Below are 21,576 nucleotides of genomic sequence, written 5' to 3'. Positions count from 1 at the left end.
TTACACATATAGTAATTGCTGTGAAACTTTCTATATTTTTTTTTAAATACTAACTAAATATTTTATCAAAAATAAATTCTACTATTCCTTATTATTACACACTAGCTGTTGACAGTTGTACGTAATGATTAAGGTAATTATAAGTTATAGTATCACATCTAGTTTCAATTAAATTATTTGATCATGAAATAATTATTTGTTCGCTTTTATTCAAAATAATTGTATACGATATATTATAACTGATCAAACATAGATATATTAATATATAATAAATCTTATACCTATGAATAAACTTGATTTAACTTAACGTATTATTTTTTATATTAACTGGAATAGATATGTAATTATAATGGATAATTTAACTACCTAGCTAAGTTATTAAGTTGAATATAAAAGTAGTTCTTAGTTTAAATGTCATAAAACAATTACATTTTAAGCTTAGTTTCAATTTTCAAATTATTAACTAGTTAATGTTTACCTTTGAATATATTATTATTGTTTACTATAAATAATAAGTTTTCTTTAAAACCTCACTTTAAGATCCAAAAGCCCGTAGCCTTTGCGTAGTTGTATTTGAGCTACCTCCAAGCTGGAAATAAACGCCGCCAAACGCGCTAAACACTGTTTTCCGCTACCTCCAACCCCTACCAATAAACAGCTGCCCCTCGGTGATTCCAATATTCGGTTTATTCTAAATATTGCGTAAAAATCGTTACATAATTATTCAATTACATCGAAAACTACAAACCATAAATCATAATTATTACTGCAAACCTGCAAATGTGCATCATGGCGTCTTCGAACAGCACCAAATTCATGGCGGCAACCAAATCATTGTATAAATTTAAAGCTTCTTCCAGTAATTTTGTAAGATTAGTCCAATTTTTTACCGATAAATATTTAGGTTCACCAATGCCTTGAGCGAAATGGCAATAAATATTTGGTTTTTCAAAAACTGCACATTCGTCGATTTCCTATAAATAATAATTGTGATTTTAGTCAAAAGTATTTATATCATTTAATGATATAATATTATATACAAGATAAATATAAGAATTATAATAAATATGATAAAATTATTATTTAACATACATAATAGGAAATTAAAAATATAAATCTTAAATGTACTTTTTTTGTTCCCATTAGCCAGAAATTTCAATAAAAATAACTTACAATTAATATTATAGGTACAGATTGCAGTTATTCTAATATTAAGAATGTTAAAAAATGTTTTCCCCGTAATGATATAAAAATGACCTAAGAAAGTTATTACTTATTTTTACTATTATGATAAATATTTTTTTTCATTGATATGTATTACTGTAAGCTATCTATGGACTTTTTTTTTTAATCGTTTAAACGAAAATAATTAATTCAACTGTTAGTTTCTATTTAATTATCTTAATTAAAATAGGTTAAAAAATCAATCAACTATTAACTATAAACGTTTTTAATTTTTTTCTTCTATAAATTCAACTCGATAAATTTTTTAATACCACTCTTTGAAGAGTGAAAATTGACTTAAATTAACTCCTAATAGCGCAATATGAATATGTGACAAAATTAATTTAAAATAATAATAATAAATGATTAAAAACAAGGGAAATTAAAATGTTTAATACATATATAAACTGATAATAAGGTAGTAAATATGCTAACCTGCACCGTCTAAAAAATATTTAAAGTAATTTGAACTGAACAAAACAAAATTTTTTATGGTTAAAATAGTAACCACCACCTTTGAACAATAAAAAAAGGTGACCAAAATACAACTATTGCGCCTCAGAATTAACAACCCAATTTGTAAGAGATGTGTTTTATGTAAGTTTGGTTGCCTACTTTTAATCTAAGGCACTTACGTCGTAACATATACAATACACTATTAAATATATTATAATTTATAATAGTAAAAAAATGTTTGATTGTTACAAACTATCAATGAATTATCATCTATAAATAGTTGTTTAACATATTGAAAACAAATTAAAAATATGTCTTTATATTTGTCTAGGTAATACAGATATTGTATTTTTAAACTGACAATGGTCATATTGAAATATTGAACTTTAAAGTTAAACGATTATTATACTGAACACTTACGTCAAAGAATTTTTTCAACGCATCAGTCTGTATTTTAGTAAATGCGTCTGAATCTTTGTCGTCGACTAATTTATCTGAATATACTCTTTGGCATTCGTGCATCCACAATCGCATTAGATCTGCGCTGCAGTTCAGACACTCCCCGGTACTGAAAAGCAGACCCTAAAATACAATATTTAAAAATATATATACCTACGTGATTTGTAAAAAAAAAATGCGTTTTTGATTCAAAAAATTTAAATACTTGAAAAACATTTGATAAATCTCTCAGATTGAATATGTAATGAAACTTGGTGGCGGTAGGCAGAAACACCGAATTAACTTTGTTGTGTAACCAAATTGTAGCTTCTATTACATTATCGGCAAGTTTTGAGGCGACTTGTGGAATTCGATATTCGAAATTTCCAAAATGTTGATTTAAAATTGAAGCATAGATCATCGTCAACGACTCTGAGCCTGGAAAACTGTATGGTAAGAATCATTAAAATTACTTAATAAAAATAAAAAATATATATGTATATTAATTAGAATATTAGATAATGCTAACAAATAAAACAAAACCAATCACTGAACTTAATCAACCATTATAAGTGGCGTGAAAGAAAGCCCTATATGGATAGCGATGGACATAATATAAAACACTAACACCAGGTAAAAACTAAATAAATAGTTACGTATATAAAAGCGCTAAAATCCCAGACACCTGGGTATTTCATAACAGATGATAAATTTAGAACTAGGTATATAATTCTGTAAAAGTGACAAACGCACAGTTTTAATCATCAACATAAATGTATTATAAATTAATAATATTGATTAAGTTATGATTTCTAATTTTATTTTATAATTGGCATGATATTATTATGATATAATTTTTTTTTATTCGTATTATTTTATATAATTGCCAATTTATTTGCCATTTATATTTTTCAGAATATAACATTTTAATATTTGTATACACACATATGTAAATTATATTTATAGCTACATGACATATAATATATATTTTATAATTATTAATTTGGCACAAATTATATATTTGTTTGTTTATTGACTTATTGTGTGGCTTTAGTCATATAGCTCACATACTGTTTTTGTAATAAACATATATATATATTTTTAAATAAAAATCAAGTATATTTACTCAATGAAGAATAATACATATTTTAACAATTCAATTTAAATAAGACAATTTATTTTTATTTTTAGTCTATTAAAAAACCATAAAACATTATTCATAGAAAATAGAAAATAGAAATAAACAATCAATCTGTAAGACTTCGTATTGTTGTAGTCTAACTCCAAATTTAGATGCATTTATAAATATTAAATATATTATTGTTTTTTTTATTTTATTTTATTCGATCATTATAAATACGTTATTTTTATTGAAGGTTTCTGCAGTTCATCTAGTCACCTCTTTATTTTTACAACTATTTAATATCTTGCATGAATCTCTGAAAAAATGGTAGGTATTATGAAACACCACGCTTATATTGTGAGTATACTATAGTAGATACAATTGATAATAGGTATACACTATTTTTTTACGTGAAGAAAATATTAAAATAAAATCTCTGAGATTATTGAAAACGAATGATTTTTTATACCTCACAGCGATGACACAAAAATGCCGCTGTAGCCGAGGGTTGATCGTAAAACTTCCCGCTGTTGGATTCATGCAGGATACATATTGACAGTTGTGAATATCTTTTAACGACAATTTGGTTCTGTCGTACCAGTGCCCGTAATCCAAATGTTGCCGTATCAGAGTGTGTGGTTGAACAGTTCCATAGCAATCTACCTAAAAATATATACAATTATTAATCATAAAAAAACACAGTATTCCGCATTTATTCAAGTCACATATTATGCATTTCTTTTATGCATAGACGTTCTGTAAAAAAGCGTTGATTATATTAATACAGTAAATAATTAAGTCCTGTAATTGTAAATATTTACCATGTTCATAACTGTTTAAAGTTATATCACAGAATAACCAGAATGAACACTGGCTGAGAACTCAAAAATACTGTTCAATTTGTTGGAATATCAGTGTATCTATAAAATAACAAAAATGTAAAATTCTTTTTGTATGATTACACTGATTTTCCAATTTTACAGGGCCTCGGACAGTTCGGTAGCATACATTTTTGTAAGCAATAACAAATGTTATCGCGTTCTTTCGAATATTTGGAATATCAGTCTTACTAGAAAAATAGAATAATAGGAAATATCTTTCCACAGGCCACACTAATATTCCAACAGGTGTAGCAAATCTGTGCCCCATAAGCACCCGTGTTAAACTCAAAAAGTGTCCCTTCTGGTTATTCAGTGGTTATATTATAAATTTTTATTATTATTAGATATTAATAATTATTTTACTTCGGGCATATTCATATCGTCTAAAAAGTATATGAGTGTTTTGTTTCCTGGTGGTCCATAATTTCGGCCAGCTTTTTTCTCTAGAGGTTTTTCTAGTATTTTTTGTAACATCTCTGTAATTGACCAAAATAAAATTAATACACACAAGAAAACTATAAAAATATATAGGTGTTTGATACTGAACTTCATCTTAACCAAGACTCATAAGTTTCTATACATTTACATGTTATTATTATCAATCTTGTCAAATTGTATTTAATGGTAGGTGACATTAAATATTGTTTCAAGTCTAAATTAAATTATAATTATATATATATATATAATATATTATAAATATAACTGCACCAATTTTTTAACACGAACTCTATAGGATTTACAAGCCATAATCATCATGATGGCAGTATCATTATTCGTTACATCGATTACCTGATGTCGTATAGTAGTTGAACGGTATATTAGTCACTGCATAGTTTTCCGACAGGCTGGCGAGTTTCTCGTTCATCAACACCGTTTTTCCGCAACCCGCACTCCCGACTAGCATTACCGGGTGTTTGTGGTCCATGAGAAGATCCACAAAGAACCTGGTCCTTATCGATTCTGGCGTATGGACCAAAGCGCTCTGTGTGAAACAAAACAGTGGTAGTATATGAAAACGTCAAACTGTCAATAAACATTATTAAACCTGCAGGGGCATGTCCGAATCCAGTTCAAATTTCGGAATGACGTTTGTCCAGGGTAGGAACTCCTTGGTTTCCGTGTCAATGTAATAATCGAACACAGTACCCTGAGACGGATATTTAATGGTTTTGAATTCAGCCACCCACCATTTGGAAAACTCTACTTTGTAATCAACTACCTGAGTGTCAAAAATAAAAACAACCATTTTAATATTTTATGCTTTGTCGTAGTCGACAGGTTGTCAAAAATTATCAAAATAAAGAATATTTTGAAAAAAGATAACAGGTGATCCCTTTACAGCAGCTTCATCCCCTGATTTTTTCATAAGTATATAGTATAATGGCATTATCCAATCTTCCTATTTTATTTTCTTAGCTATTTTAACCAGTAAACACAGACAAAGAAAATGATAGTAATGATTCACATTTTAAATTAGCTGAAAATCAATTGAATGAACTTAATAGTGATACAATTTTTTATACACAATAGCTTAATGATAATAATTAATACTGTAACAAATGTTATTAAGTTTCTTATTTTTTTTTAGCATTATGTGAAAACTATTTTAAAAAACCAACACTGACAAATTTTTCAAAATGTTGGTCATTCCATCATATTCAACCGAAGATTAATGTTCCTAATGCACCAACAAAAGCTTTTAATCGAAATGATGATGAGAATCGTAAATGGGTATCTTATAGTTTCAAACATAAAGCTTCATTTTGTTGTACCTATTTGTATCTGTTACGGTGATGGAACCGGTCCATTTTCCGATGGGTTTATTGATTGGAAACATGTTTATACTCGTATAAGTGAGCACGAAAATTAAAAAAAAAAACATAAGAATAAAGTGTTATTTGGACTACCTTAAAGCTTAGGTAAACAATTGTACATTATAAATTCTGTAATATAATATTTAAATAGATTTTTTGAAATTTATTTTCCAACAGAAGTAAAAAAGGATTGTTTGCTTAAAAATAATATATTTAAAAAAAATACCTCTATATATATTTTTTTCATTATATTTACTATGAGCCCCTTATAAATATTTCCTGGTAGGCCAAAACTTGCCTATTCGCCCATGTATAATGCTATATATACATATATATATATATACGTATGAATACAGGATATTTACGGTTTATATCAACCGTGTATTTTAATGAAGTTTTTAGAAATTGTAGGAATTAGTACTTTCTTACTTGCGCCTAATACATACTGCACAATATCACCTGTTGATGATAGGTTAGATATTTGGTGTCTTACATGCCCGATTGGCCTTTTACTCCCTTTTTCATATAGTGGTGTGCTTTTTGTTGCTAACGTACATTTTTTTGAGAGTAATAATGCTGATATCCGTTAAAATATTTAACATAGTGGTAAATAATTACTGTTACCCAAACATCGTGATAATATAACAATAAACTACTGATTACAATCGTATAACTGTAAGTATATAATATAATTTTTTTTTACGTCAACTCGTCGGGTTAAAAATTTGAAATTTTCCATACTATGAATTTAAAATCACTGTTACTGATTTTCGTTCTTACTTGTTCTTGATATATAGCCGCTCCAAACGACCATATGCACACAAACGTGAAGTATAGTTCGTACCATTCTTTAGGACAGTCCGTCGGAGTATTGGCTGGCACTAAAATACACTCAAGCAAATGACACAGCATTTGTATATGTGACATCTCCGTTATTGGTATGATTTTTTTAAACCTGTTTCGGATATTTTCCAGACACGGTGGTATGTATTTATCAAACAGGATTACAAGGTTACTCTTCTCCACGGCGTACTCTCTAGTCTCAATCCAACTCGTCACATACCTGTAAATTACGTGAATACTCACTGTGAGATTGTTTTGATTTTATAAATAAATATTATTGTTTTTTTTTACGGATTCCATCCCAAGTCTTGCGGGTTTAAATACAAAATGCCTGCTCGAGATACGGTGGCTGGTGTAGCCGTCCGCAAGTTAGATATTTCAAAAATGAGCCTCATCGAAGGAGTTAAGGCAATACGTTCATTACTTGCTAACGTTAATACCTAAACAACACAGATGTTTACAAATCAATCTGTTATATACAAAATTGTATTAAATGTATATAGGTATTCTATATAAATACCTTGTTATCATCCATCACAGTGTTTAGTGACTCAATCCACATTGGGTCGATATCACCGTCCAATAAAATCCACTTGGGAAAACTGTTCGGGATGTTTGCTTGTTCTCTCATTATCACAGAAAATAAACCTTTAAACGATATAAAAAAACCCGCTGTATTTTAGCAATAATTTTAAAAGACTAAAACATTTAAATTTACCGTCTTTCCATTCACGGGTAGCAGGATTAATGACACCGAATAGTTCGTCATTAGTTACTGCTTTTGGATTCAAATCGTTGTAAATCGGTTTTCGTTTTATATTTTGATAAGTCCTAAATAGCGTTTTCCAAACTTCAGTTTTACCAGTGCCCGCATTTCCGACTACGAATACGGAATGACGAACTTCCAAAAGTTCTTCTAATTGTACGACCTATTTATTATAATGTAATTATTAAGTTAACACTATGTAACTACACGAAATACGACGGCCAGTACTTTGAGTATGAAATTTTCTTCAGGTTGCAACAGTAAATCTACGGCCGCTTGTTTGACGGTCTTTTCGAAATCTTGGTCTCTTTTACGAGGCACATCCAGTGACGGAAACAAATCCCCTATCAGTCCCATAAATACCGGGACATCGTCGCTAATAATTTTTGGTATGTTGAAATCCCTTAAAGCTCTCATTAACACTTCTTCTTCGATACGTCCTGGATCACCTCTCTATAATGATTTTATAATATTATAATCACACTTTTGTATTAGAATAAGTAAAAATTGTTTACCTTCAAAGAACCAGCAACGACTAATACAGATTTGATGGCCCTTAAACCCCAATCATAATGATCCTGCTTGGAAAGCAGCTCTTTACAAAGAGTATACAAAGTTATAAATTTCCTCGCAAGAATTTTCGCTTCTTGAAACCCTTCGGCAACCAACATAATTTCACAGATTAGTTCAAAATCTGGTACTACCATAGCGCACGGTCTATAATAATTTAAATTGTTTATTTAATAAAAAAATCCAGGTTTTTCATCAAGAGCACTAACCTAAATAGAGCTTTTAAATTTTCTGGTAACTCTGTTCTACCAGCATAACCAGGATTCATCGTAATAAATATTCCAACAGACGAAATCAAACTAATTTTTTCTCCCATAAAGTTAAACGTAGTTGCCTTTTCTCGAATCGCATCCTAAAAGGAAATATTAATTTGTTGTAACGAAAGATTAATATTATTATATAACTGTAGGTAATAAAATAATGAAAGTATTTAACCGATATTAAATCTCCATAATAATATTTTAATATTATATACCTGAATAGACTTCACTTGGACAGCAACCACTGATAACACTTCGACGGATATTCTGTTAAATTCGTCGAAACAACCCCAGGCACCAGTCTGAGCCAATCCTTTATAAATGTTGCCACATGACTGAAATATATGTATTTGGTTATGAAACAGTTATGTTCATCGATTACGCGTTACACTATAACATAACATATACCTTGTAATCCATTTGCTCAGAACAATTGAACACGTAAACCATGACGCCGAGAGCGCGACCGAGATCTTTAGTTGTCTCTGTTTTTCCCGTTCCTGCGGGCCCGGCAGGTCCTCCACCCATTACCAAATGTAACGACTAATATAGGTAAAAAAAAAGAAAAAGATTTCTTTTATTCTGTTAATTGTTACAAAATGGTCAAAAATTGTGACGCTTACTTGTGTTAGGGTTATGTAACATCTGTCAGTCAAAGGAGTGATTACTAAACGCGGTGTGTTACCTAAATATTCATGACTGTATCGAAATTGTGCATCACAGATATTAGCAAAGCAGTCTTTTTCCTTTTCGTCCCACCTAAAATTAAAAGCATCAAAACCCATAGTTTTATAAAACATTTAGATAATATTCTTCTATACTTTTTGGTTAATTATTATTTTATCGTAAACCACTATCATTACTTCTTGCAATTGTTGTATACTTAATTAGCTAGGGTAATATATATATACGATCATTTTTTATAACAATACATATTTTTAATTACATAATACTACATACGTAGCAAAAAAAAAATGTTCTAAAATTATTAACCTATAAAATGTATCGAATATGAAACAAATATATTTTTATCAATAATATTTAAAATATTTATAATTTGAGTAATAGTAGTAAAAAACATCTGTAGGTAATTAAAACATTTTATAAATCATAGTCTTTAGAAAAGTAATCCACTTCAGATTATTATAAAACGAAAAAAAATATCATAAGAAAAATTATAAAACTTATAAAAAAAATTACGGCTATGAATTCTTTTTATTTCTTAATTACTTTAGGACTACATTAGGGACCTTGTCAGGGTATATTGTAAAGCGCTGTTGAGCATTGTTTGCGATATTGAGAAAATGTTTTACGTTGTTGGAAATACATTTTTATGTTGTTGATAATGTTATAATAATAAAATTACGGGTGAGGAAGTTGGTGAAATTATTCGAAAATTATAGTCACCTTGTTTAAAATTAAGTACCTATACTACTCGAAAATATTCATAAATAGAAAAAATAGATTTCAAAGGGCAAGAAAAAATGTTGAATTATAAATTCCAGTTATTTCGGCTTGACTGTATCTATAAAAAGCACCCAAATGAGCAAAGTATTTTTTAAATTATATCATGACGTCTAGAAAATTTTAATAGGAATATTTAAAAAAAATTATTCTATCTTTTAAAGATTGCCATTTTGGAATTACAGGAATCACGACTTTCGCAAAATCTTTTACAGAAACATTTTTGATTTCTTTAAATTTGTATTTTTATTATTTTTCCAGATTATATTTAGACATATTAAAATTTTTACTGGTACTAGAAAAGTAGAAATCCCAAAATACTAATTAGATCTAACCAAGATTTTCTACCAGAAATCACCCTTAATAGTAGTTAAAGCTTAAAGTATTTTTACCGATCCAAAAGGTTTTATTACTAATTATTATTAACTATTACTTTATTAGTGTTATTATAGTAACAAAAAAAAACATGATTTACCGCTCAGTCATGTTGCCACAAAAATAATTAATAACGTTAAATCAATTAACAATTAACATAAAACAATTATAAGTTAATAGTTACTTTTAACTATAAAAGTAATAATTTTATTGATTAAGAACATAATATTCTCTTCAACAAACACAACAAATTACCGAAATAATGGGTAGTTGACGTTAAAAAAGTTCTTAGTATATAATATCGATTTTGATATTATTGGTTTAATTATACAATTTATATATACATAATATTTAGTATCAGTTCTTTAGCAAATCCTTTATTCAGTAATATAATCAACTTTTATATAAGTTATAGTAATAAACCCTCGAGTGTTATGTTATCACGTGAAGTATAAACATTTGCATTTTTTATTTAGATTAATATTTTAAAACATCGTACATGCATTTAATTACCGTATAGCCGTATAGGTATATACTTGCCTGTGTCTGAGTTGTGATTGCCACTGAAATGCAAGTACGTTTTCAATCTTTGATTGTATTAATCTACCTACGACGTCTCTAGAATGCACATCAATCGTACAAATTGTCATTATTTTTTGTCTATCTTGTCTGGTCAATTCTCCCAATAATAATGATATCAATGTATTCAATTGTGAAATCTATATTTACAAATTCACTTTTAATAAGCTCACGATAAATATTATTTATATACTAATACTAATATATTGTAGTCATGTAGGTAGGTAGTAGGTACATAATACTATTATTATACTATATTATTACAATAATATAGAATTTAATATGTTTTTTAACTGCAAATTGCAATGTATACGTATCTATACTGCAAGCATACAATATTGACGGTATTATTATTCAATAAAAAATAATTATTTTTCATTTTTTAGAATAATTATGATAATTATTTCAATAATGTGTTTTGAGCATAACTCAAATGGTAAAATAATTAGATTTTTTAATATATCTATGAATGCAAATGTAAATGTAAATAATAGTTATTATACTCCTTGTCTCATTTTGTTACACAATAACTCAAGTTGGTTTATTATTTGTCGTTTATTATAATATTATACTCTATACATTATAATTAATTTTCTATTAGTAGATGTTATAATTAAAATTATAATTTTTTTTCGAACTAATGTAATGATAAATAACATACTTTGTGCTCGGTGGCATATATAATTTTTGTATGGTAGGTGGCGTAGGGGGGTCAGAAAAAAAATATTTTAAATCTAGTTACATGCATACATGCACATTAAAGATTAAAATTATAAATAATAAAACATAGGTATATTATAGGTACTAATAATTAAAATACAAAATTTAATTTAATTTTTTTTTATTTATTTCATTTATTAATTTTTCAGAACTGATAGGAATGTTATACATATTCTCATTTCTTACAACTTTTTATAATGTAGGAAATTTATCATTAGCAATTTTATTCTTGTTATAATATTATGTTTAAAATATAACATAAATATATTATATGAAATGAATATGTGTTACTGATTAATCATTACTCTGTACTCATTTCTCATTAGTTTAACAATGTACCGTCTTTTGGATGTGACAAAATAAAAATTTACCGAAATTCTAATCATTTTTTTTTTGTTTCCTTATAACGCACTACAAAAAACACTAATTTATAAAATTTTAAAAAAATGGACCTGACCCCCTCATCACCCTGGTATATGTCTCTACTAAATCTTATAGTTAATACCTATCTAATATTAATTAATTTTATTTTAATAAAAAATTAAAAAAGTACATTTATAATTTATCAGTTATAATAAGTTATGAGTTTTTGAGTACCAATGGATTTTGAATACACTGCTATATTGCATAGACAGAATACAAAAATTAGTAATGTATGACCGGATGAGAGCTATGTGCTGTATCCATGTATTGTAATAGCTAGGCTACCCAGGGGGCCTCCTGGACACACACCCAAAATATTGTCATGTAGAGTCATCATGACTTAAATCTTAATGAAATACGTATACACACACGGGACGTATTCGTTCTTATTTTATATAATCACTTGTTTTCTTTGATAATCTTTTAAGGCATTTTCATAGCCTTCTTCAAGCCTGGCAAATGCAATGTTTACTTCCGTAGTCCACCATATTTGAGTACCACACAACGATACTTGAGCTGGATAGTCGAACAACCACTGTTCTCTTGGTTTTTCTTCGTAAGACAAAGTACTTTCTAAAAAATTATGCCTAATCGTTTCACGCATCATTGATTGGATCTTGTTGAGCCATTTTTCTACCTGTAAAAAAAATTATAATTTACAACTAAAACATGCACAGTACAATAGTAAACATTTGATTTCTTGCCTTTAAGTTAATAAATATTAAATATCCATAATTAGCAATTAAAGAATATTATCAAACACAACACCATCATCATTAATGTAATTATTATTTTAATTCATTTGTTAAAATTTTATTTTATTTAAACTTTTTTGATTCCGATAATAATTAATAATATTTATTTTTATTTTAGATTTATGTATGTTACCAATACAAAATATAATTATTTCATAAGAATTATGTAAAGTAACGATCGATTTTACACAATTTCCCTTAAGTATTATTAACCTAAAATATTCATATTTCAATAAATAAATAAAATAATATAATAAATACATAATGTGTTAGTATTATAGATTAATAAATAAACTTTTTCGTGATACGAGTTAATAATATAATAATAAAAATGTAATATTATTATAATTATTAATATAAATAAATGATAATAAATAACCATTTGATGATTTTCGAGTAAGATTAACTCGTATAAAATATAATCTATATGACTAAATTAAACAGTATTATGATATATTATACCTAAAGTGTTAATATTTCAATTTTCAATAATACTTGTCAAGTTAATAGGCTACCTACATGGCTACATACAATGTCACTATATGCCGGGACACAATACAAATTGTGCAGTAGTTTTAAGTAGGTTAGTTAATAGAATATTTTTGATATTAAAAATACAATATTCTAATTTATTAAGTGTTGTCTAAATAATTGTTTGTTACGTTCTATACTAACCAATTATAATTAATATTTATGCATTCCTACAATAATAATAGTCAGTGTTTATATTAAAATACTACAGTTCCTACTTCCTATACGTCTATACACTATACTTGCAAATTACCTACATATATGTATACAATATACTATACCAAATGTTTTAATTGTTGAATTAAGCGTTATTATTAGTGATGGGTCGAACTGTTCGAATCTCGAACCGAACCGAACCGAACCCTTGATGTTCGGTTCGGTTCGAAATTCGAACTCGGCACGAAAAAAATTCGAACCGAACTATCAAACATCTTTTACTGTTCGAAAATCGAACTTGAAAATATTTGTCGAACCTGACTTACTGACCACGATAGTTCAGAGACCAAATATTTGTACAATTCTTCAAAATTTATTTAAAAAAAATAAAAATTGATAATCATTTTTTAGAAATAATTAGACTATTGGCGATAGAAAGTTATAAACTGTAACAGGCACCTTATGTATCATTTATAATAATAATGATAAAAAATATTGAGTTCGAGTTCGAGTTCGATTTAAAATGATTCTAGGTTCGTTTCGGTTCGGTTCGGTAGAAAATATGAAGGTTCGGTTCGGTTCGAGTTCGAAAAAATAATTTAAAGTTCGGTTCAAGTTCGGTTCGATTTAAAAAATCAGAGTTCGACCCATCACTAGTTATTATGCATGAAAAACATTGCAAAAAAATTTTTTTTATTAATATTTTTTTTCATATTATTGTTTGATAAATTATACTGCTGTTTTCACTTTTGTCTTTTGATCTTATACAAATTTATATAATATATAGGTATTAATAGGTAGTATCTAATAGAATCAATTCGGTCAAAAATATAACGCCAATTAATATAAGTGTTTATGTAATTGATCACAAAATAATAATTTTCCTTGTAAAGCTTATAACGTAGAACGTAGTTAGCTGTAGGTAAATTGATTTTTAATTTTCATTATTTATGCCATCGTCTTATTTTTTTATACTAAAGGTCTTTACACTCGGATAGACCGGATAGACTAGGTACTTTCGAAACTGAAAATAGTCTTGGCAAAGTAATGAGAATGAATTACTCTTCCTAATGCCAATTCCACTAACCTTTACATAAACGTATATGATATACCATGTATATCATATCGAAATAGATTTCACTCGTAATCTAAATTTATAATCACCCATCAATCATTATTTTATTTAAATATATAAAGATGTGTTAGTAATGTTAGTATAAATCAGTAGATTTACAACCAACAGATTTTTACAATTTTTTGTACTTTTATTATTCTCTATTTATTAAATTGGTTTGATGTGGTAGTGTTTATCTCTATATACATTATACAAGTATCTACCAATACACGTTATAACGCAAATTCAGAATCGCTGGCAATGTTGAAGTAGTTTTAGTCACTTTTAAATAATTATATTGGTTGCATTCAAATATATCTAAAACTACAAACAATAACAGCTCGTCAAATCAATGGAACAAATACAAAAAATGAGCGTTCGTTCTTATCGACTCGTATTAGAGTTGTTTTTATTTTCAATTGGATAATTATTATTTGTGACTATAGCTCGACTATTATTACTAAAAAATATCCATTTAATTAAAAAGCACAGCTGAAATAATTAAAAACAAACATAATACATTGCATAATACACAGTAGATGACAGTTATTATTTATTACAATCAAATAAATAACAATAGTTTAATTGGTGGTGATTTTATTGTTATTTCAAATTCAGAGGCAATTTATTCACATTAGAAAATAAAATTCAGTCGAGCTCGGATCATTAAACATTCACATCATACTTGAAATATTGATGGCGTACAAAGAAAACATATTTTGTCTAATGCGCGTTATTCCATGTGCTACTTATGAGACGAAATAATAATATTATATTTGTAAAACCAAGAGATTCTTGGCTTCGTGTGAATCTAAAATAAGTAACGTTACTCAACTACAGTCAACATAGAATTCAAAGAAAACATTTCTCATCTCGGGATGACGAAAATTTCTAGATGTATTTTTACTAAACAATAATTAATATTCTTCAGTATTATGATAAAATAAATAACATATTTTTTCAACTATAACTCTGCGCAGTACACATCTGCAGAGACTACACTTTATAGGTCAAATCCAATGACCGGCAAGTCGTTAATAATAATAATAATAATAATAATAATAGCAATAAAGGCATGAGTGAAGGGACTTATGATAGTTTATTATAGTATCTATTATTAAATATTTTAGCTATACGTCTGAAAAAACATATATTATATTTATGGCTAGGAATTATATGAATTGGTAATTTTTTTTAAGTCTAAAAAAATAGGATATATATTGTCTAAAAATCACCTAATAGTGACATAAATGATTTTATATTTTATATTGTGTATCTTAACTATGAACACGAAAAATTGATGTTTTATGGAATTAAATTATTTTATTATAAAAACAAAAGTATTATGGTATACAATACACAAAAGTAATATAAAAGACTAAATGCCACATTATATTTCGCTCATAATTTCAATTTTATAAAACCGGTGATTTCTTTCTTCGACGAAAAAAAATGTAAAAATGTATTGAAATGATATGGATTTAATTATTGGTCTTACACTTTTATCTATAAATAAATAAATAAAATAACTAAAAATTATTTAGTTTAAATAACAATTATCTTTACTTAAAATATTGTTAAATAAAATTATAATATATTTCTTTTTCACACTTTATGTTAGTTTGGAAATCATTGGTACTTATAAATTTATCACAATATTTTTTTATGTACTTTTAAAGCTTAAATTTTGACGAAATTTGTCAGAATAATTTTGTAGCTAAAAATTTAAAAAATATTCAATTTTTATAACTAAGGATTGTACTTTTAATACAAGGTTTCTCTTAAGTAACTTATATAACTGTATCAATTTTTTTTTTAAATATACAACTCAATATTTTTTATAGATTAGTATTTAAATTTCAAATTTGTACCAAATAAAATATCATAAAAAAGTGGTTTTCATTATTTTAATATAATTAAAAAATATTGTTAGTGAGTACTTAAAATGTTTGTATGTATTTTGAATTTTACTTTACGCAATATGTTTTTTCGAATGTGTAGATTAATTTTTAAATATTATCTATTGTACTATTTACAATGTTTTACGGAAGGTATGGTGTAAACATATTATAATGATTAAATACTAATTACATTTATGTAAATAAATAAACAATGCAATGTATTCAAACGTAGATAAATGTTGCCTGTGACAATTCCAAAGTAGAGTCTCATTTATACATTTATTATAAATAAAAGTGTGCTGGAAGCTAGTGCTTCGAAATTTAAAATAAAAAGTATTCTATTTGTTGGGCGTGTGGGCGTAACAGGATATCAGGAGAAAACCCGGTAGTATTGCCGGTTGATAACTGCGTAACGTCGAAAACGACGCAAATTAATTACTTTGAAACACGACATCGAAATCAACGTACAATGTATTGTATTCCTGTAGAATTATTTTCGTTAACTGAAGTTTGACGACAGTGAGCTTATGATAACTTATAATGTAATACAAATCTAAATTACGTATTTACGTATATAACACTATTTACCATATAAATTAGTTGTTACTTGTTACTTTGTTAGAATGTTTTTATAGACATCACAGTAGGTACTATACTAGGTACATAACGCCAAAAATTCTGATTATCCAGGAAGTACAAATTGTCATGTGTGTGTTATAAAAACAAGTACATATTGAAGTCCGTCGAGTACAAAAAATAAATTATATCCCACCAAACAGGTATAAATTCATACAGAAACCGGTAAGATTGAAAAAGAAATTTAAGATTTTTAGAAATTTTTCTCTTTATAATAACGACACAATAGTCAATGAGTAAAAACATTTAGACTTCCTGGTCTCTCGCTGCGCATAATTAACTATAATATACTTATATTTTATATACCCATCGCCAATCAATTATAAAATATATTTATACCTATATTATAGTGTTTCCCAATCAAATTAAATACATTTAAATCGACACTAAATAATTTATATAAAAATTATACAAATAAATCGTACAAAAAGTGAAAAAAAGAAAAACACGTATTTATACCTAGTCGTATAAATTTGTGTAAATATACAATATTTAAAGAACATTTTTTAAAAAAAATCCCTTACCAAAATTGTATAAGGGAGTTTATTACTAACAAACTTCCCAATTCATTAAGTCATGATATTTACAACACAAAGAACAAATATATTAAAATAAACCATACAATAATTACATTTTAAAATAATTATTAAAATATAAAACTCATGTTGTTTTATTATCTCACTTTTAAATTCCATGATTTAATTTATTTATAAAATAAAAATGTGATAAATGCGCCAGTACCTATACAATAATTTTGCATAAATTTTCCTATTGTATAAAACAATTTTGTAGAATGTTATCAAAATGTCTCTCATATCTCTACGTTTACTAATTTACTATAGTATGTACAGTAGTATTATTAGTATTATAGGAAGTATTTATTAAATATAAGTGTCAGTATTCCTACAAATTTAAATTATATTATTATTTATTTGTATACTATAAAATATAGATACTTACTAAACATTGAACTTACTCATAGCCTAATCTGATTTGATATCTTTAAATAATATTTTATATAGTATCTTGCTAGTTACAGTGTACACATAATACATTGATACCCCTGAATCAACGATAATGATTTTTGTACGAATCAACAGGCCTGGGCATTAAAAATTATACATTTTGTCAATTATTGAAAATTTGCATCGTTAAAAAACAAACCATAAATGCAATTTGATAAATTAAAAAATATTAATATGATAAATGTATGTAAAAATAATACAATATGTGATTTGAGTGCAATTCGTGCAATTTGGAAACATTGCAGAACGGTGGGTATATCAATATATTTTTTTTTTCGGAAAACGTGAAAATGATCGGTATTTTGCTATTGTTATTCTCGAATAAGATGCATTTGAAAAAAAAAAACATTTCGAATTGAATTTGATCGTTAGTTGGCAATCAACACGTCGAAAACGCGACAGTCTACCAGGGCTGTAAGCGACATCAGTACGCGCGAGAGCTAACGGATTACGGCCGGAGCTCGCAATGTCTCGGCGAGGGCATTGTTTGAGAGTCCTGCACTACCAGGACCGCATGCTAACAGTCGTCGCGTCTTTTGCCGTCGCCGTCAACACGCCACGATCGCCCGTCGACGGACACACCTGTTGCACTCGGCGACGAATTTTTTTTTCTCCGACAAAGACCGTTGTCGGTTGCTCGATAACAGGATCCCATCAACTCGGAGGTATATTCCAGCCGCATCATGCGTATATCGACAAAACAACAACTGGACGTTCAAAACTTCAAAATAATATGTTTTCGTAATAATAATGTCTTCGTGGCGTTATCGTCGGTTATATAATGTCAGAAACTGTTGTATAATATAATAAATTAATAATATTATGTTTTCGAATTCTTTTCCGTGAAACGAAGACTTCGGTGGTAGTCACGTCTTATTATATTTACGCGTATATTAACATTGTTAACATCATAATTAACTCGTGTGAAAATCGACGGACTTTGAAAAAAAGAAACGAATAACATTAATAACTTAATTTTTGACATTTCGACAATGAAATATGTTTCTCAAACGACTATCTAATATAAAATTGTGTAATATGTACCTAACCAAACTCTGCTAGCAGTGTTGTATTCTATGGATGCAGCCGGACATCGACTAGTAATCATGATTAATCGCGATAATTATGATAATAATATTTACATTGACAAATTCCTGCACGATGGTGAAAAATAACATTTTTGAAACAAATATTACGAAATCAATCTTGGTATTTTTAAATGCATAATGCATATCATTATTTGATATATTATAATGTTAAATGCTGTAGTAAGTACCTATATGTTTTTGAGAAACGTTAAAAATTTAGAACACACGCAATATTCTAGTTATTTGTAGTTTTATTCTACTTAAACATAAATTATAAAATGGATTTCGACAAAATGTTTAACATAGGTTCATATAATAAACTGTATAAATGGTGGTCGTTTTTGAGTAAGTATTACAATGTATTTAGAATTATTACTATCATTATTAATATAAATATAGTGAATGGCTGTACATGCACGTAAATATTTCCACCACGACACCACGAAAAAAGTATTGCAAGTGCGAAGTGCACCTTTAAATTTGTCGACAGGCGACAGTTATTTACCAACAGTCACCATGCCAAAACGATCATTACAATCGTACAGATAGTATAATAGTTAGAGGCCACTCTGGTGTAGATATGATATGTTGCAATGTTAAAATGAAAATAATATTTTTTCTCGGTCGTATACGTGAGTACGTGATGACCGACACGTGCGCCTGTCACGTGTACATAATATAGTCATTCATAGTATACCTATACAGAATACTCGTCGTTATAAATTTATAATATTATAGTTCGCAGGCATACCTGTTTACTATTAAACATTTGGTCTATAAACCTTGACGAGGATCGAAGATAGTTTAAGAATCCTTAAATCTAAATATTAAGCCAATATTTTAGCCGGCACCAGTGTTATAGGTTGTAATGTTGTGTACCGTATTATAAAGAAAGAGTAAAGCTATAGGATCACACTATGCATTTTATAGGTTCCATTCTGGTCACAAACCCGTAGTTAAACAAAAAAATTTCTAAATAATTACAAAAAAAATTAATTATTCATCTGTTTAAAATATCTTTTTTTTAAACAGTTAATCAATTGTTGCTGAAATGTCCAATAATTATAAAAAATACAATTGTTAGTAATTCATAGATACTTGCATTTAAATATTATTTAATACGACTTTAAAATATATTATTATAATCTTTTCTTATAATTCCTCATTCACTCATTGATAGCAAATAACCGGTAGAAGAAAATGGTTTATAGCAATTCAAATAAATTTCAAATTCACGGAATCGATTAATTAATATTTTTTTTAGAAAACAATGAAACCAATCTTGCTTAGGTAATTAATTGTAATAGTATTTATCGATCGTGAAAATATAATGATTGACGATTGTATTTGTATTCATGCATTATTCGATGATGGCACAATCATCAATTTTAAATATAAATATATTTATGTACATAATAAAAATCATAATCCACTTAATACGTTATAAATATTCAAGTAACAATTTATACATTATTAGATTTATATTCATATATTAAATCTGTCATATTACTATAATTTATAGAAATTTGCCAAGAATAATAATACTATAATAAATAAAGGAATATTCATTGAATGTGAAAAACATATCTTGAACTATTTATATTATGTTCCAAGTCAAGTCCCTATTCATATATAGATTAATCCTATAAAGTATTAATTGGATACACATCAGAATAAAAATCAGTGCACGAGAATGTGAATTGCAAAATATATGATAAATCGAATCACACATAAAAGAAATATTTTTATATTCTAATAATATTTGGTAGCCGATAAGTACTGATACTATACCCATTATGGGATTGATGGATGCTAGCTCTAGGATTTTGGGCCCTGAACTAAACTCTAAAAAACCTTAGGAGTCACATTTGGATTATTTTTTGTAGATTCAATAGGAGTGAGCACCACGTCGTTGTATTAATATACCTATTTAGTACTGAATCTTATTTGTACATTGTACACAGTTATTACTTATTAAATATTGCCATATTTGGTAGTACACTAATAATTGTAATAGTACTTACACCATATTATCATCGTGATTGTTTATTATAGTTTAATATAAGTTTAAATAAAGTTAAATATAGGTAGTTTAATATAGTTCTTAAATTAACGCCCTTTTCGATTTTATTATACTGCGAAAAAAGTTTAGCCTTTTCGTTATTATTTTCGAAACTCATATTATACAAAAATCGCAATGAACTCGTTTTAATTTAAATTTAACACGCATAAATAATAATATGTATTATGTTAAATTATAAAAAAATAAATATTCAGTAGGTAGGTACTTATCGGTTATCGTACTTGTTGTTGACAAGTATATATTTAATATGCATTTCCGCATTTAAATATACTCAGATAACGTTTTTAATTAATCAAATGTGTATACGATTATTGTGCCTATGAACACGCTTTAATATAAAATATATGTGAG

General features: G+C 27.3%; 1 protein-coding gene across 1 annotated transcript in view; it reads right to left on the bottom strand.

Annotated features, from left to right (window-relative positions):
- The window catches only part of LOC132926979 (dynein beta chain, ciliary), a 75,626-nt gene that overhangs the window by 18,012 nt on the left and 36,038 nt on the right, over positions 1–21,576 (bottom strand). The window contains exons 32-51 of the mRNA XM_060991419.1: positions 12,340–12,573; positions 10,755–10,933; positions 8,999–9,134; positions 8,784–8,918; positions 8,591–8,710; positions 8,325–8,467; positions 8,061–8,262; positions 7,774–7,998; positions 7,498–7,708; positions 7,300–7,427; positions 7,071–7,219; positions 6,717–6,999; positions 5,168–5,341; positions 4,912–5,104; positions 4,486–4,598; positions 3,711–3,904; positions 2,345–2,564; positions 2,101–2,262; positions 775–974; positions 535–691 (exon numbers count right to left, since the gene is read on the bottom strand). Coding sequence (XP_060847402.1) covers positions 535–691; positions 775–974; positions 2,101–2,262; positions 2,345–2,564; positions 3,711–3,904; positions 4,486–4,598; positions 4,912–5,104; positions 5,168–5,341; positions 6,717–6,999; positions 7,071–7,219; positions 7,300–7,427; positions 7,498–7,708; positions 7,774–7,998; positions 8,061–8,262; positions 8,325–8,467; positions 8,591–8,710; positions 8,784–8,918; positions 8,999–9,134; positions 10,755–10,933; positions 12,340–12,573 — 3,558 coding nt within the window. The remainder of the gene's footprint in view (positions 1–534; positions 692–774; positions 975–2,100; positions 2,263–2,344; positions 2,565–3,710; positions 3,905–4,485; positions 4,599–4,911; positions 5,105–5,167; positions 5,342–6,716; positions 7,000–7,070; positions 7,220–7,299; positions 7,428–7,497; positions 7,709–7,773; positions 7,999–8,060; positions 8,263–8,324; positions 8,468–8,590; positions 8,711–8,783; positions 8,919–8,998; positions 9,135–10,754; positions 10,934–12,339; positions 12,574–21,576) is intronic.

This window comes from Rhopalosiphum padi, chromosome 3 (assembly GCF_020882245.1).
Source record: "Rhopalosiphum padi isolate XX-2018 chromosome 3, ASM2088224v1, whole genome shotgun sequence".
Taxonomy (NCBI): domain Eukaryota; kingdom Metazoa; phylum Arthropoda; class Insecta; order Hemiptera; family Aphididae; genus Rhopalosiphum; species Rhopalosiphum padi.
The sequence above is the reverse complement of the archived record's forward strand: the minus strand, read 5'-3'. Positions and strand labels throughout refer to the sequence as shown.